General features: G+C 41.1%; 1 protein-coding gene across 1 annotated transcript in view; it reads right to left on the bottom strand.

The window, feature by feature from the left end:
* Positions 1-18,015, bottom strand: part of TRIM71 (tripartite motif containing 71) — a 73,591-nt gene that overhangs the window by 11,894 nt on the left and 43,682 nt on the right. Inside the window, exons 2-3 of the mRNA XM_090046453.1 lie at positions 15,575-15,742; positions 899-1,033 (exon numbers count right to left, since the gene is read on the bottom strand). Coding sequence (XP_089902579.1) covers positions 899-1,033; positions 15,575-15,742 — 303 coding nt within the window. The remainder of the gene's footprint in view (positions 1-898; positions 1,034-15,574; positions 15,743-18,015) is intronic.

Raw genomic sequence — 18,015 nt, 5'->3', positions numbered from 1 at the left:
CCAGCCAGCCAGTGATAAAAGTAGAGCATAGTTTCTGATGGCTCACTAGCTGTAGTGACCAGAAGTTATCACTACAGAAAGCAATGCCAACATTTTTATTCCAAAAAGCAATATGGAGGCATTCTTGCAAATGAATTCTTGTGACTACAAAAGTAGGTTAGTCACAGCTGTCTGCACAGACTTTTTTTATTACAGATAAACGGCAAAAAAGAAAGACGACCATCTGGACAAGTGTGAAAAGTAGCTTTTATGTTTCAGTACATTAATACACTATACCACATTGTGTCTGCTTGCTACAACATGAAAGGTGTGGCCTTTACCAAGATCTGGCCTCTTCAATGAGTGGAAGGAATGGTCTTTTGGTTATTAAGAAGAAATTGATCCTCCCTCCTCCTCCACCCCCTTTTTTGGATCGTTTATTCATTCTAAAATTAGATACTAACATAAAATAAGAAATGGTGTCTAAGTAAACCAGACTGGGCATAGTTCTCTCCACTCATTGTATGCTTAATGTGTAGGGGGATAAACACCTGCAGTTAAGTTAGGCCTACTCTGTTCAATATTGCTGCAGGTGCGGTAAGATGGTTCCCAGGGTTCTGATGTATTGCTGCATGCCCCCACCAGGGGGACCTCCCCTATTGCTTGTGGGTTACTAGAGTGGGCTCCCTGCAACTCTCAGTCCCTCTATTTTATCTCAAACACATACATAACCCCCACCCCACTTTTGGTGGGGAATATCACCTTCATCCTGAAGATTTTCAATGAGATTACTTAAAAATTAAAAATACTTAGTCCAAAGGCTCATCAGAAATAGGACCATTTACTAGTTCAAAAAGGATCAAATTTCTACCTTAAGGGTTATTTATCAGTAATTCAAGTAAATTAAGTTGCTTTTTACCTTCCATAGCAGTTCACACTCTCTTTCTTCCAGGGCCTTCTTATGTCTAGTTGTCACAGCTTTGACTTCAGACTGCACCATTTTAGCTTTCATTTCAACTTGCTCTGCCACTGCTTGGGCCTGTTCAATACTCAGCTGGAGAGGAAAGACATGTACTGCTTAGACAAACCAATTAAAGTTGCATTAGGCAAGGGGCTCTTGCATTTAACCCAACTCCTCCAGCATTAGAACAGATGGGTCAACATGCTCTCACAGTGCCCACTGTAGGACAAAGTTCGAAGAAGCTGTTTTCATTTAGGTTTTACTGAATGCCTGTCAGGTTCACATACCAGAGGCTGGAACTCCTAAAAGATTTGCTCCAGCAGACCAACACAGCATTCCCCACCCCCCGCCCCGCAATACATTCTGTGCTGCTCCACGGATACCAATCTACTTGCACAAAGTTCTAGTTGCAGAAAAGTTTGGTTCAATAAGCTTGCTAGTTAAAGTGACAAGCCAGAGAGAACCAACCAACCATATGGCAACACTGGTGTTAAATAAATTTTACTGAATTCACAGATCAAAATTTTACTAGCCATGAAATTCTGAGTAACATTATGTTATATAACAAGTGGCTTCTATTAGAATGCCAATGAATACCAATTTCTATGCAAGTCTACTATAATATAGACAGCCACCTCTGACTTGCTTATGAATAAATAAATCAATCAATCAATCTCTTGTAAAGAAGCATCTGTGCATAAAAAGGAAATTAGAATAAGCACGTTAAAACTGGACCAACTGTTAGAAAGAGCTTGACATTTCAACTCCTTTAGACAAAGTAGCGCAGTAAACCTGCCTACTTTATTTTAACAGGCTAGAATTTTGTACTAATGCAATATGCCAATTGTATGCAAAAACATTAAAAGCAATATCAAATTTACAAGGCATGCTTGGGAAAATAACAGACTAATAACAGCATTTAAAAAACTGAATTAAGAATTAACCTGAAGGCTATCATGAACCTTAGCAATATTTTTTTGGTCAGAGGATGCGTTTTTATTTTAGTAAAATAGAATATTTGGGTCCTTCTTTAAATCGAGTAAATCTCCTGTGGGTTTAAGGGCAATAGAACTACAATGATTTTTCTGTATTCAAAACTTATATGGGAAAATGGAAGCTGAAAACATGAAATTTTTAAAATCAGGCTAAAATGGAAGACAGACCTTTTTCTCCGCTCCAAGAGCCTCTTCAGTTTCAGAGCATTCCTCTTCTTAAAGTTTTGTTTTTAGATTAATGGGAAGTAGAAACACCCAGGAGATACAGTTCCTGCTTTGTATTGGTGGCTGAGGCAATAATCCTCAAAAAGGTTGGCGGGGGGGGCAGGAAGGCAGAGGAGAAGGAAAGGAAAGTGCTTTAGAGAGTAAGGCTGTACAAAGCTTTGGGTGCCAATTCAATTCAGGTGGGATTCGGCAGCCAAATCTCTACATTGAATTGGGAGACCAATAAAAAAAAAAAAAGGCCAACATCAATTTGAAGCTCTCTGAATAGTTTCGGAGATTTGGACAGTCCCTGCTAGCCATCGCAGGGAGCTGGACCTCGACTCCATGCCAGTAAGTGTGGGAAGGGGGAGGGAACCTCCATTAGACCCCACCCCCGCTTGCTCCCTCAGCCCCCCTGAGCACCCCCCAACCCTTGCCCACTCTACCAGCCCCATCAATGGATGCCCCGCTGGACCCCAGCCTCAAAAAAAAGAGCTCTTCACTCACCAGTTGCTGCAGCAGCTTCAGGGTTTCTGGGGGTTCATGGCACAGCCCCCCCACAGCACAGGGCAGTGGGGGGCAGCAGGGATAGCCCCCCCCCCAGGCCTGGCAGGAGCTGTTGAGTGCAGAGCTTTTTCTTTTCTTCCTCTCAAAGCACTGGGATGCTAGGGCTGGGCAGGGAATGGGCCTATTTGATTCGGAGATTTGGCCAAATCTATTCAGGACAGTTATTGAAAATCACCAAATAGAACTGCTGTCCTCCAAATCAGCCAAACCCAAAGCAAATACTAGCTGCTTTGCACAGGCATATTTTAGAGTAGGTTTAAAGGTCTTATGGTAAAAGGTTCATAAATGGCTTAATAGGCTGGGTGTTTATTAGAGGTTGAGACATCCAGTTTAAAAAAAATTAAGTTTTCAGCAAGTGATTATCATCCAAGATATCCAGAATGTGTGGGTGGCAAACTAACTGGAGGAATAGTACTTCAGATGATTAGTAGAACATCCCTTCAATAACTTTAAGACTAGACAGCCAAAAAAAACTAAGGTTCTAGACAGTTATTGCAACGCATTGTTTAGTGTTCAAAACCAATGATCAGCAGGAGTTCAGAGCTACAGAGAGGTTGTTTGGTTGGATCTCTACAGGAAAGATTTAATCCTAAATTCTAACTGAAGAGCAGATCTAGTGCAGCACCAAAAGTCAGACCTATTGTAAATATGCCATTTGGGTTTTTTTTGTTTTTAAAAGAATAAACTTCTTTAGAAAAGTTCTTAAGCACTGAGAACAAAACAAAAGCTTACAGTCATATCTGAGGTGTCAAAGTAGAATTGTTATGCTTCCACTTAATCCATACCTTTAATCAGCTGCCTTCCAGCATTCCCTCTGAAATCAACCTGGAGTTTTCCCAAGTAAAGACAGAAGTACTCCTTTCTTCAACTAGAGGGATGGGCCCCTATGTTAGCTGTTGCTCTATTTTACAAGGATGTATTTTCCCCACTATTCTATAACTGAAGCTCATACACCCAAGACTATAATGTTCTTGAACAGCAGTATTGGTTAGGACTGCAACCTGCATGCTACATACCCTAGAAACAGAAAAGGCATTAGAGCATGGAACAGCAAAAACATACCTCCAGTTTCATCACCAAGGCAAGACTGAGATAGCCAAAGACATTCCCACCCCACCCCCAAACAATGAAGGTAGACAGGATGGGGAATCCATACAGACAAAGTTGCAAAGAAGTTTACATGCCACATAGGCCTGAGAATTGGTCAGATAAGACTTCTGACCACTGTTTACCTGCTAGGGCATCTCTCAAGCTTTTGATCCATGGAGGTTTTGCACCTGCCCCCCTCCCCCGGTTTTCGAAATTATTTACCTAGATGATGAAAATGCAGTGCTCAAAGATAGAGACTGGTCTTTCAGGATGTGACATGCCCTTTGGCTCAAGTTGTCTTTTTTATTGCCATTTTCCTGTTTTTGAAGTTTAGGACAAAAACCCAGAAAAATGCACTGCCATGAAAAGCAAATCACTTCAAAGCCCCAGCAAACTGCAGGAGTCAGAAGTGAACTTATTTCAAATTAAGAATGTCTGTGGCACTGAAATACTGACAGTCAGCAAGGTACCACAGCAAACTGCCTCTTCTTTCAAGCCCACTTGCACACCAGCATAGCACAGTGTGCACCAAACTCCAATAGCAGAAGAAAACATCTGGCGTACTAAGGGTATAAAATTGCTCACATTATCAAAATTCAAAAGCATTTGCTTCACTACTGTTGGAGTACTCTTCAGGCACCTGGGAGCTTGCAAGAGCGTATGTCATTTTTCAGGATACCAGTACAAATTGATTATTTCATCTCAACATGCAGTATTTTACACTTATTTTCAAAGCACAGACACCACACAAACAGGCCTGCAAACAAGCCTAGTGTGAAGCATGGCCTGGACTCCTGTGAGCCTATGTACAAATGTTTTGATCAAACATTCCATTCCAAGGTGAAACAACCAACCCAGACTTGCTCAACCTGTTCCTATGTACAGTAGCCATTTTTAAGAGTGGAAAAAAAAAAAAACCAAGCAAAAAACCAAACTGGTATCAGAGCAAGTATAACATAGAAGAGCATCTTCTAATTATGCAAGACTATTCTCAGCTAAATTGGGAAAAGGTTGAGCCTGGACTGACTCCACAGGACATAAAAGGGGTGTTTGTAGTTACTCTCATGACAATACCAAGGGTACTGCAGCTAAATGCAGGAGTAGACTGAGCACTCATAATGAAAGGGACATACGCGTGTCCAATTTCTCCTTAAAGACAAAAACAAAACAGTTCATATCTGTTTAGGAACTGGATGCAATATAGAAATTGCCATTTAGAGAGTGAAAAAACAGTCACTTTGGAACTTGGGGACAACCAAAATAAATAACTCTTTCACATGTGTGTGAAAGAGTTATTTATCTGGCTGTCCCCCAAGTTCCAAAGTGACTGTTTTTTCACTCTTTAAATGGCAAGGTAGAAGTGCATCATCTGCTCTCCCAATTAAAGAATTGGGCCCTCAATTAGTGGTACACATTTTCTAGAAACTCAGTTCCATTCTAATTATTTCCCACCAGAAACAGTTAGATTAGTGCCACAAAAGTGTGGCTTTAGAAACTTTATTTTCCTCTTGTTCCAAAACTTGATAGAAAAGCTAGTGTAAGCTTCTACAGCTATACTTACTTCAGCAACACTATAACCATCCATGAGTTAAGGGCAAATAAACTGATACATATGAGTAAAGGAGCAAACTGGTTTACTTCTCATCTTCAGATATGTTTCTAGCTTTATGTAGATTTAAGTAAGGGATAAGTCCCAAAAAAGTTCAGTTAAGCCCTACAAATTTTAAAAGGCAAGGTTGTTGTTCATTTCTGCTTCATACTGACACCATGCAAGACAGGGATGCTAGTTGTAACTGTTCAAAACTACAAACATTTAAGTTAAAAACAAGTTGCTTTTAAAACCACTTTCATTTTTCTTCTGTGTCACTAGAGACAGCCAAAGTTTTAGTGCACCTTCAGTCACATTTCCAAAAAGCAGAACCCTGACTTTGAAAGTCCTGCTTTGAGAATCATGGAAAAATACAGAATTTTGTAAATCAGAACTAGAGGTATGTGCTCTCCAAATGCACACACTTTTAGCTGGAGTTAAAAGGTTGAATTTTCTTTAATAAAAAGAAGTGTCAAGTGGGCACCAAACAATTAAAAAAAATACTGCATGGAATATTATCTTATTATTTGAAGATGGTATACATCCTCCTTTCTGTGCGAAAGGAAGTTTTTCCAGACCCCTGTGGCTGCTTTATCCCACTTTTGAGCAGCACGTCACATAGGCCTGAGAACTGGTCATATAAGACTTCTGACCACTATTTACTTGGTAGGGCACATCTCAAGCTTTTATCCCACTTTTGAGCAGCATAAGCCACCCAGAGTATACTAGCTAATTTTCTTCTGTGTGCAAGTGTATATATGAGTGTGTTATAAAGTATGCATACACATGCATGCCTCCTTGTCCCAGTTTTTGTTCTTACCTAGACAATGAAGCAAGCTTGGTGCAACAAGTAGTTTATAAGGAATTTAAAAACAAACAAAAAACAAACACACACACACACACCCAAAAGTGTTTTTTGGTGGGGTTTTTTTGGCAAGTCACCATCTTCAGAAAGGAAAGTTTATTCTTCAACTTCTCTTGAAGGTTCATATAAGGAAAATATTAAAAAGTGCTATGGGAGGGGGGAGGAAGTCTTCCACATCCCTTTAGTTTCAAAGTTACAACTGGCCTTAGCAAAAAGTGCTCTCTTTCAAAACATCTAACAGCTTCCCTTGGTTCTAACTAGTTCAGATAGAATCACAGAAAAAGTTAGCGTTGGAGGGGACCTGAGGAGGTCATATAGTCCACCCCCTGCTCAAAGCAGGACCATCCCCAACTAGATCATCCCAGCCAAGACTTTTTGTCTGTCTGGGTCTTAAACATCCAAGGATGGAGATTCCACCACCTCTCTGGGTAACCTGTTCCAGTGTTTTATTACCCTCTCCATGAGAAAGTGTTTCCTAATATCTAACCTAAACTTCTCTTGCTGCAACCCAAGACTATTGCTCCTTGTTCTGTCATCTGCCAGAACTGAGAACAGTCCAGCTCAATCCTCTTTGCAACCCCTCTTCAGGTAGTTGAAGTAGCTCTACAAAATCAGCCACTTTAAAGGAACCCTCACCCCTGTTGGGAACAATGAGAGCCAGTGTAAAAATATAGGCACTTTTAGAAGGTGCAAGTTACTTTGCAAGTAGAAATTATGAAAAACTCAACATGGGCTAAAAATAGCCAAAAGGTAAGTTCTAGAAATACAACCACTGATAAGTGGCATCTCTAGATTTAATTTTGGCTTTTAATACTTTGCTCAAATAAAACAAAACACAAAACTAAGTTAATGGTGGCTTGGAATGCTAAGACTGCTTTCAATGCAGTTCCATTCTTATTGCAGAAATAAATATTCCTGTTCTTGAAAGCAGTTTTGCCTATATTACATTGTACCAGTTTGGTTTTTAAAATGACTTGGCTGAATTAGTTTAAGTTAAGACCAGCCATGAGCCTCTTCCCTTTACTTTTCCCCAAAACAAAGGATGAAAGAAAGGGAACATGAAAGAAAAAAAAAAAACAGGCCAGAATACATGCAGCATCTGCCCCTGCCTCCACTGCGAACAAGGATCTTTGATGAAGATATGGCTGTAGGCTAAGCTGCATTTCAAATCAGAAGCTGACAGACTAGAAACTATTCACTAAGCTCCATCTTCAGAGCAGTAACATCTCACTGTTTTGTATCTTTACAAGTATGCTTTCCCCTCTACCCTTGTCCTCTCCCAAACTGTAGGCGGAAAAAAAACCTCATTTGCACCTTTGGATTAACATTTGGGAAGGGGGTAGTCCTCAAGCAAAGCTAAAGAATTTGCCACACAGCTACCCAATTCTTAAGACAAATTCAGCCCAAACCTGAGTTTGATAGGCAAACATTTTTCTGCCACCTTTAATAAAGAATGTAAGATTTAAGAGTAACAATTTAAAAATTCCTTACTATTTTAAATTTCTCAGGCTGGACAATTAAAAAGCAAAATTGTGTCCATTTCCACTTTTGTTTGGAGCATTTCAGATTTGGGTTGGCAAAACTTAAATATTTAGGTTTGAACCTTTGCAAGGGGATTGCTATTTATTAAAAACCAAGTACACACTTGCACATGCTTTGGAACAAGACAGGAAAAGAAGATCATTTGTGTGAAGAGATGCAGTGGTGAGAAAGACAAGCAGCAGAATAGGACAACCCTTGAAATTTTGAATATTTACTGCCAGTTCCTGTTGTAGGAACAGAAGCCCTAACAAGGTACTCTGGATTGTTGGTTGAAGAACATAGGCAGACAAGGTTATTTGGATAAGTGTGATAGACCAAAAGAACAGTTCGGAAAAAAAAATTGTTTTTCACAAGCTTTTTCCAACTATTCTATTGGTCTAATAAAAACAAAAACAAAAACAAAAACAAAAAAAAACAAAACACATTTACCAAAAGAACCCTGTCTGCCTAACAAAAGCACTAGCATTTTCAACAGTGTCAGCTTTTCAACAGTGTCAGTATATCTACACCTGTGCTGTAATGCACATTAGTCTATTTTAATGCACATTAAAGCATCACTAAAAAGAGCCATTTAGTTAATCCACATCAAAATAAGCCAATGAGCATTAAGCAACAGTTCTACCGTCCTCTTTAGTTAATGCACATGAAGACAGGCTAATGCACATTTTCGTAGTACTTCACAACAGAGATACTAGATTTAATGTGCATTGACTAAAGTGTGCTAATGCACGTGTACTCATGCCCTATGCATCATTTAAAATACAGCTTACTGCTGCTGCCTAGACTTACACTAGGATGCTAGTGACCGAGAATGACCCATCTACATTACAGCCTAGTTTTACAGAATAACCTACTGCATAAGGAAAGTGGCAGAACTATTTTTTTAGACTGAGACAAATCTAAAAAGCGAGATTTAAACCCAGTTCTACTAAAGCAAAAACATCAGCTCCAGTATTAAAAACAAAAAAACAAAACACCCAAGCTGCATACAGTCAACACACCCAGTGCCACTTATCTCAATCATCAACTTCCCATCCACATAAGCTAACTGCAGGAATAAGGTGGATTTAGGAGCCAGCATGGTGGTGGGGCTGATCTGTTTTTGCTATTGGACTTTGCAAATTCCTTTTACTTAAGTGTCCGGTCAGACTCCACCCCATCTGCTCCCCAGCTGGATGCTTCTTATTGCTTTCCCAACAGGCCTCCCCCACAGCAATCCTCAAAATTTATTTCTCTGAGGCAGAAAGACATTGCCCTAATGGCTCTCTCTACCAACAGCTCTTCTGTCTTTGATGTCCAAAGATAACGGAATTACTTCCTCTGTGTTCTGCTAATGACCTAGCCCTGGTGCAGTCTTCAGCTTTTAAATAATATACTGTCAAAACAGCACAGCAAAGGCAGCCCAGGGCTTGCCTAGGCTAGGACAGAAAGTACTATATTTTAAAAAGACAGTTATTTTAACTAACATGTTTAAAGGAAAAAAGCCTACAGAGGTCATACTGTATTTTAACATTTTGTTAGCCTAGTGATTACCCTACAGAGCAAACCCAAAGGTCACCCTGGATATTTAATGTGTTAAAATACAACCTGGCCTATCAAAAACCTCTCCAAACACTTTTAAAGAGACATACACCTCTTCTCTTAAATTTAGAGTAGGGGTAGGCAACGTTTTTTGGCTGGAGTGCCAAAAAACACCATAATGCCTACCTCGGAAGGCAGTGCTGGCATAACAGAAAAACAAAGTGAGGGCAAGGGGTACATGGCAGGATGCCCTGCTTGTGCCCCCTTACCCCCCACCCACAGGCCCTGTCCCCCAGCCCTACTGCCCCTTGCCCCCCAGCCCAGGCTCCGTGGCTGCCAGCAGCTACCCCAGCTCTGGAAAGCTGCTGGAGCCCAGGCTGCTCCAAGCTTGCAGCATTCCAGCTGTCTGCTGAGAACAGCCCGGGATCCCAGCTGGCAGCAGCTCCCTAGAGCTGGGGCAGCTGCAGTCAGGAGGTTCCAAACAGCTGTGCCAGGCTCCATCACCAGCAGGCGTGCCTTGGAGTGGGGGGTGGGGGCAGGGCCTGAGGCAGCGCAGCCCTGGTCTCTTCCCAGCTCCCAACACAGAGGTGATGAGCCCAGTGCAGCTGTTTGTAGCCTGCCTGGGCTCTGGGCAGTTGGGCACACTCTTGCTTAAGCTTGAATCATCCCCTGCACATTCACTCATACTGGCCCAAATCATTAAATTAACCTGTTTAGGGTTTTTTTGGTTTTGGTGTTTTGTTTTAGTTTGTTTTGTTTTGTTGTTTTTTGGGGGGGGGGGGGCGGGGCATGGAGAGATAAAGCTGAAATGTAGTTTGTGTCCATAAGGTATAGATGCACCCTGTTCTAGAGCCTGGTAACAAGCTAACTCAGTAGTTCTCAACCTTTAAAAAAAAGGACTTGGAGGCTCCCCTTGGAAAATGCTAGCTTTTAATTTTCACTTGGTTTTTGACTAGCAGAAAAAGAGCAAATCGATTGCAAATTGCTCAGAAAGACCACAAGTTGGGTTTTTGATGTTATAGATTTCCATTTGAAATCTCTGGGTTTAAATTTTGTGAATCATCTTAGCACACTGTGGCATCCTTAAAAGGATAAATCAAGGTACCCCAGGGTGCTGTGGTATCCTGGTTGGGAACCACTGGGTTAGCTAGCAAAACATTAAAAAAATTCTTCTGCATGGGCTGAACATGCAGTTTCACTGCCCCTGGGAATGATGGAGAACAGAGCATGTAACCGTTTCTTTGGAGTCACAAAATGAATAAAAAACTTTTGGCTTGATCTGAACGTTCTTTATACATTTGCTCGCAGTCCTTCAGAATCATTTGCTGTATTCACATTCATAATCTTTTAGACCCTGCATAGCCTATTTTTGCATTTTCTTGTCCTTAACTAACATTAATGGGTTAGCTTAGTGTTGGACATCTTTTGCCAGTTGTTTCAGGCATGAAAGATACAAAGGAAAAGATATACCACAAAGTTAGTAGGGTGGAAGCAAAAAGTTCACGTGACTACTAACAGAATGGCATTCAAAGCCTCGTGGCTAATTTCTGCTTTAATTTTTAAGAGGCACGTTCTGCTCCTAAATCATCTCACTGATGCTTTATCTCTACCAACAGTACTAGAGGTCAAAAGTAATAATCTAATTACAAACAGACTACCCCTTGTCTAGGCCAGTGTTGGGAAATTCAAAGCACTGTGCCTCTTTTAAGCTACCATATCCCTACTCTTTGCTCAGACTTGGGACATCTTAAATGCTTCAATATGGTTTCCACAGAACAGTCCTGACAGTCTTGGGACTGTCAAATCATGAGTCAGGGTGACCTTTAAAGCAGGCCTGGGGAGAAGTTGTGACTTCCTGGCACGTCCATGAATAAGCAATCCATTTGGTGCCAAGCTCCAAAAAGCCATTATTTCTCTCTGTTCTGGGCCCCCATAATCTCCAGAAATTAGGATGGTAAACAGTTTATAACTATCTATATTGTAGTATGGCCATTTTACTAGGCACTATACAAACATAACAAAGTTCTTGCCCCAGAGAGCAGGGGGTAAACTCATCTGGCCCTATCGGCTGGATGAATGGGATGGGCCCAGCTCCATAGGCCAGATCAGGCCAATAGACACCCCACCACCCACTGCACACCAAATCCAGCATCCCAACTCAACAATCCTGGAGTTGCCAGAGTGGATGTTGGATGCAGCATGGTGGGGAAGGAGGAAGAGGGGGTGGAGGTGTCCTGGACTGGACCCACATGCAGCACGGGTCATGGAGCAGGCACTGAGCATCCCAGACTGGCCAGGGTGGGCACCTTGTGCGTGTCCCAAATGATGGGGCTCCATGGCTGGATCATGCCCACAGGCCATATGCTTTGACACCCTGCTATAAAGAATTTAGCTCAAGTAATGAAACAATAGTTTTCTTTATTCTTCTAGCTGAGGTACTTACATGGCACTCATGATCTTACTATTCATGAACCTTAGAACCAAAATTTACTTTCACAAACGTCCCCACAAGGGAGGGAGTGTTCTTACCCATTTTAAGGGCAGGAAATTGATGTTGAAAGAAATTAAGTCACTCTGAATCATACAGGAAACCAAGAGCAGAGCAGGGAAATGGAACAGGGTCTCCTCTGTTTCTCCCAGCACAACACACGCCACTTCCTTTCACGAGTGAGCAGCATTTGAGAGCATTAGCCAGCTTTTGTTCTCCATGACAAGAATTTAATGATTTACCTCTTAACCATCAAAGTCTCCATGATGCACTCTGAATGTCAATTCCATTTTGGAGTTTGTCTTTAGCACTTATAGAACTCAAAAATGATGCTACCTAATGACCTCTATGAGATTTCGGACCAGTTTTAAGTTTAACTTTTTTTGCTGTCAAGATTTGCTGGACACAAGTTGGCTGCTGAAACCTCCTCTGGAGCACCACTAGGCCTGTTAAACTGGGTTTTACCAATTTGCACATCTCCATCTCTCTATGCACCCAAACACCCTACAGTTTTCTTCCTCTTCTGCCTGTTGAATCCAATGTGGTATATGTTGAAAAATATTTTTACACAATGATGATTTTGTCCTCTTCCTCCCTTCCTGCCCAAAAGTTTGTCAGCAGAGACTGGACCTCTTCAGATAAGTGCAAGTGACTGCCCTCTTTGAATATGGCTGCTTTCCTTCCACTGTCTTCAAGTGGGACTAAATCCAGATTATCCCCTTAGAAAATGGTAGCCAACTATTGTCAGAATGCATGGCAGAACACTGAGGAATAGATAAACGAGGGGACGGTAGTTTTTGGCCACAGCATCCTGTGGCATCAGTCCCACAGAGAAATAGGAATATCCATCTTTGTGGAAGGCTGGGTCAATGTTGCCCCCCTGTTACAGAAAACTTTCAGGTAGAATGGAAAGTAGTAATTGTTTTAAAAATTAATTCTTCAAATGTAGCCTATATACAATTATTTCAGTGAGCTTTAGCCACATGGGAAATTTACAATGTGTTCCCCAAGATTGTTATGGAATGCCAGAGTCTAATGATGTATTCGAATTACCTTAGAAGGCCCTCAAAAAGTTAAACTTTCAACCCCTAAAAACAGTGTACTTAAAGAAGCTTCAGAAAGTGTATTCTACAAAAAACTCACCATGTGCTGTTACTCTTCGAACAGAGGCAGAATTATTGCTTTAAGAGCAAAGTGCAGTGTTCATGATGATGTTTCAAACTGACATCTATTATGGAGGCACCAGTTTCATAAGCATTGCACAAGTCTCAAAATTGTAAAAAAAGAAAAAAGAGGCAACTAGAAGCAACATCCTTTAGGGCAGGGGTTCTCAAACTGTGGGCTGCGACCAAACTTAAAGGGAGCCGCAAACTTCCCAAGGGGTACACATGGCTATGTGGAGTGGTGGATGGCAGCAGTGGCTGCCGCGTGCAAGCTCACCATCCCTTGCCGCCATCCAGCACTCAGGGTTGTGGTATCAAAGTCTGAGAACCTCTGCTTTACAGCAAAAGGTATTTCATGCTGCTATTAACTATAGATGATGACCATTCAGTTATTTTCTGTGTTAAAGATTTAAATCATTTTGAGATTATAACAGGGAGGCAGTTAAGTGTCTGTTATTTAGATTTGGAAAGTCTAGTGAGTGCTGGTTCATGAAATGGCTCTTTACTACTGCAGCAACAAAGCAAGCCACAGCTATTATACTGTAAATGTTACCACCATTCCTAAGGCAGGGATTTTCAACTTTTTTTGGTCAGGGTACCCCCAGCAACCGGTCAAGAAGCAGGAAGGGGGGTTCCCTGGCAGCCAGTCGCAGCAGGGAATCCTTAAGTGCAGTGGCATCTCCACACTGCTGCATACCCCCCTGGAGCCTTCCAATGTACCCCCAGGGGTATGTGTACCTCCCCACAGTTGAAACCCGCCCTCCCCCCAACATAGAACCTGCAGATGTTGTGTAACCCCTATCTTCAAAAAAAAGTTAGTTCTGTGTTTAATTTCAGAGTAAGATAGGAACCACTGCTTGACACTGTCCTCTAATTTCAGGTACCAAACCAAATCAAGGCTTTTCAGGCTACCAAGGATTCACATAGCATTTCAGTACTAAAGTGTGACAGCTGAGAATGGGGCATCAGTATTTATTTGTAAAGCTACTTCCTTTTCAAAAGTCTGGTCATTAATATTGAAAATGAACTGGGGAAAAGCAGCAGTATGTGGAAGTAAAATAGAAGGTTAAGTTAAATTGGCTCTCATGGCATTTATATAGGAGGTAGGATCTCTGGGAATAAGGAATAGTCTAAAAAGTAAATTTGTTGCAAACACACTAGGAAACAGTATACCAAGTGATAATCCTGGATCTGATCTGATTTCTCAGAAGAGACCACCTATATACAAGTCATTAAATCTCAAATTTCAAGAAATATCCTCTAATTTGCGTATCAAATAGCAAAGATAAAAGGCCTGACTTATTGGAGACTGCAGTCATCAGATTCAAATAAAATCCGTGGTCTTCAGCACCTCTAAAAACATGGTTGTAGGTTTGCAAACTTGAGGCCCTCTTTTGAAAAAAAAATCTAGCTCCAAAACACCATGAACTGCAGAGCAACACCTATCTTTGCAGTTCTAATACAGGTTCCAAAAAAGCAGAGGGCAGATTGAAGCCACTCAAATGTTTGGCTTAGAAAGGAAAGATTACACCCCCACAAGTCTCACTGTTTTGTTTTGTTTTGTTTTTGTAGGGCCTAACTATTTTGGATATTTGAGACTGGTGATAAACTACTTCACAAGGTACGAGAAGAATAATATTTACAGGGCTTTGACAATGGGCAGAACCCTGGAAGTTGTAATAACTAACATAATCACTTGATTTAAGGGGACTGTAGTTTATAGCCCAATTCTGCCACATGCATCTCAACAAGTAGCCCTTTATTTCAGGAGAACTTCTACCATCAGCAAAATAACCTGTACTACTGGTTAAATTCCTTTCTATCTACTGAAATTCCTTCTGCCATTTGGAGGGGCATGGTATTTTTAATCCCACCCTGGTTCAATATTTAGATTTGTTGTATGCTCTTGAACAGCTGTAGCATTCCACAAATGGCACCACTTAAGCCAGGGGTGGGTGAAGGCATTTTTTACATAGAGAATGGCCCCTGAATGCAAGGTGCTGTATGACTAAATTCATCCTCATTCAGAGTCTCAGAAGGTTATACTTGTAACAGAGCCCCACTCACCCACACAGTGAAATTGAGATCATTCTGATCCAAGTACTTGATGCTTCCTATGCATCTTGTGGCAATGCTAGTCAGAAACATGGGTTAGAAACTTCTGGCAAGTCCCTGCTCTGAAGAAATGGACACACTTACTGACAGTTATATAGCTGCAATAAGGCATGTGCCACCTGCCAAGCCAGCTTCACCAGTTTAGAACATTGAGCCTGCAGGTATTCAGAACAAGTCACATGTTAAACTGCTCGGCATTTCAAGCAGAAACAGTAAAACATCATTATTTATAGAAAAAAAGACAACGTAATAAAGAAGTATGCAGTTAACACACTAGCATTTCCTTTGATTTTACTGCTGACAAGGTAGAGACTGCATTAACCCATGAACAGAAATAGGGCAAGAAGCACACTCGAACACCAAGTTAGACATTACAGAGAGAAAAAGGAATAGCTCATGTTTGTCTTTTCACTTACAAGGGATGCTCTAGCAGCAGAAACTGCTGGGAGGGAGAGAGGCGAAGGAGCAAGGTTTTCTTAGCCAGAGGAACATCTTACCTGAATAGCCTGGCGTCCTTGCTGAGCATCCGCTAGCAGCTGGATGGTAAGGGTTCTTGAATCTTGAAGGGCATCTTGGAGGTAGATAAAACTATGACCTACATGTCGTCCCATAGTACATTCCCGGCAGATTGGGACAGAACAAGTGTCACAGTAGAAATGCAGCACCTGAGAGGGAATATACAAAAAACCATATGATAGTGAACCAAGCCGCAGTAAAGACAACAGACACTACCATAGCTAAACAAGGAAGAGAGGCGGAGGGAGTAGTGATAAAGGGTTTTTGCAATACCAGCAGTTTCCATGGGGGGGGGAGGGGAGAGCTGTCTCTTGTAAAGGGCCAATCAGCTGGACAGAAGTAAAATGAAAACATTAGTTTTCTTTGCAATACAATATCAGAAAAAACACCACAAAAAAAAAAAACAAAAACAAAAACAAAACCCAACCAACTCACTAATCCACCCCATTCCCCTTCTCAAGAACAGAAACCATCTGCCAGCACTCAGATTTGGACATGCCATCTACTACATGCTTCAAATTACTTTTCTTGCATATACAAGCATTGTGCACACAGATACTAAACCATTTAATTTTGCACAGTGCAAGGATAAGAATTACTATCAGGGCAAAATAAAACTAAAATCCAAGGGTAATCATCCCACTAATTTTTCAGTCTATTGGCAGGATAGAAGATCCAAGGCAAGGACAGATTGGATGCAAATGTTTACCTTGCACCACCTTTCAGTCAAATGTGGTATTGAAGACAGAAAATTTCAGCAATCCTCCCCTGCAAGCCAGCACCTCAAGGTGTCAGTGGCAGTTCTAGGAAGAGCTCATACAACAGAAGTTGAAGAATTTTAAATGGAAACAGAACCCCATTTTGACCAGTACCAAACACAGACAGCAAGTGCTTGCACAGCACCCAAAGTTTCACCTTAGATTAGTGGTTCTCAACATTTCACACTCAAGGCACCTCTACATATGCTTGAGGTACCCCCTTGGAACTCTTGTTTTTTCTATAAGCAAAAAAGTGAAAGAGCCATTTTCTTGTTGCAAAGAACTCTGAAAGACCACTATGGATTTCAATTTGGCATCCCACAGCACCCTGAAAGGCACTCAAGGCACCCCAGAGTGCTGTAGCATACCTAGTTGAGAATCACTGCCCCTATAACCCAAGTAACAGCTCAAAAAGTCTCATTCACCCCTCCCTTTTGCTAGGGCCAGATATGAATTCTAGTTTAATCAGCAACTTGTACTATTGAATTCCATCCAGCAGAGGGGAATATAGATATATATGGCTGGGAAAAGACAGTCTGTGGAGGAGTGCAAAAGCCACCATAATTTGAGAATAAAAAAAAAAAGAGGTCAAAATGACAATCTAACTCCATACCTATACATAGAATTCTTGAAGCAGGAACCCACCAAAAAAAGTCTAATACTACAAGAATGTTTTTTTCAGCAGCAGCTGATTTCAGAGGAATGATTCAAAACCTACAGAAGAACATGGAGCACATGGAAGATTTTGGGGCAAACACTGTACCAGATAAAACAACTCTGAGAGGCCAAACATCCTAATTCTTTTCCTAAGTGTTAAGTCCAACACCTGATCAAGTACACCAGGAAACTAGATTCAGAACCACAGTGAGTGTGTACATGTATGTTAAAAAGCACTCTTTCCCCCCCACAAATATCCCCCTGCTCCTATAGAGGCATCCAAGGAGATGGGTTAAAATTCTCAACAAAAAGGTTTTAATAAAAATAGTATTTTAAAGTGTTAACTTAAACAGATTGTTCCACCAGAAGAATCAGACTCAAACTTCTCTGCATCTACATGAAAAATTTGGTTCCAGACATTCCTAATCTTAAATATAATTTTATACATACATATAAGAGTTAAACATACACACAATGGGGGGGAGGGGGTTACACACACTTTCAGAAATGCTTTAAAAATTTCTAAATGTCTTTCACTACAAAAAAAAAATAAAAAAAATCCTCCTCCTCCGTGTATGGCATGTCTGTATGAATTGGTATACTGAATTTCCCCATTTGGTAATTTTCAAAATTACAAGGAACATACATTATGTACTGCTCGACTACAGCTTTAACTATTAAAAGGTAATGAAGATGAGAACTTGAATCTGTTATCCTTTAAAACATGCAACAGAAACTGTGCATTCCAATCAAGGAGGGAAGTTAAAGAAAATGGGAAGCACAAGAGCCAGAGTCCAGCAAGTTAAACCTGCCATTAGTTCTCTGTAACAGTCAATGCTGGAAGCAAAGCTAGGGCAAAGGCCAGGCAACTATCCTGACAGATCCAAATGCTACTGCTGCAAGAACACAATGCAGAATATTGGAATTATTCAGCTGCTCAAGCCACAGACAGCGAAGCTAACCAGCCTTCTCCCTCCATCCCCCAAATGAATACAGATGAACATTCA

The sequence above is a fragment of the Crocodylus siamensis genome, chromosome 5, assembly GCF_052110815.1.
Source record: "Crocodylus siamensis isolate JL-2025a chromosome 5, ASM5211081v1, whole genome shotgun sequence".
Lineage (NCBI taxonomy): Eukaryota > Metazoa > Chordata > Crocodylia > Crocodylidae > Crocodylus > Crocodylus siamensis.
The sequence above is the reverse complement of the archived record's forward strand: the minus strand, read 5'-3'. Positions and strand labels throughout refer to the sequence as shown.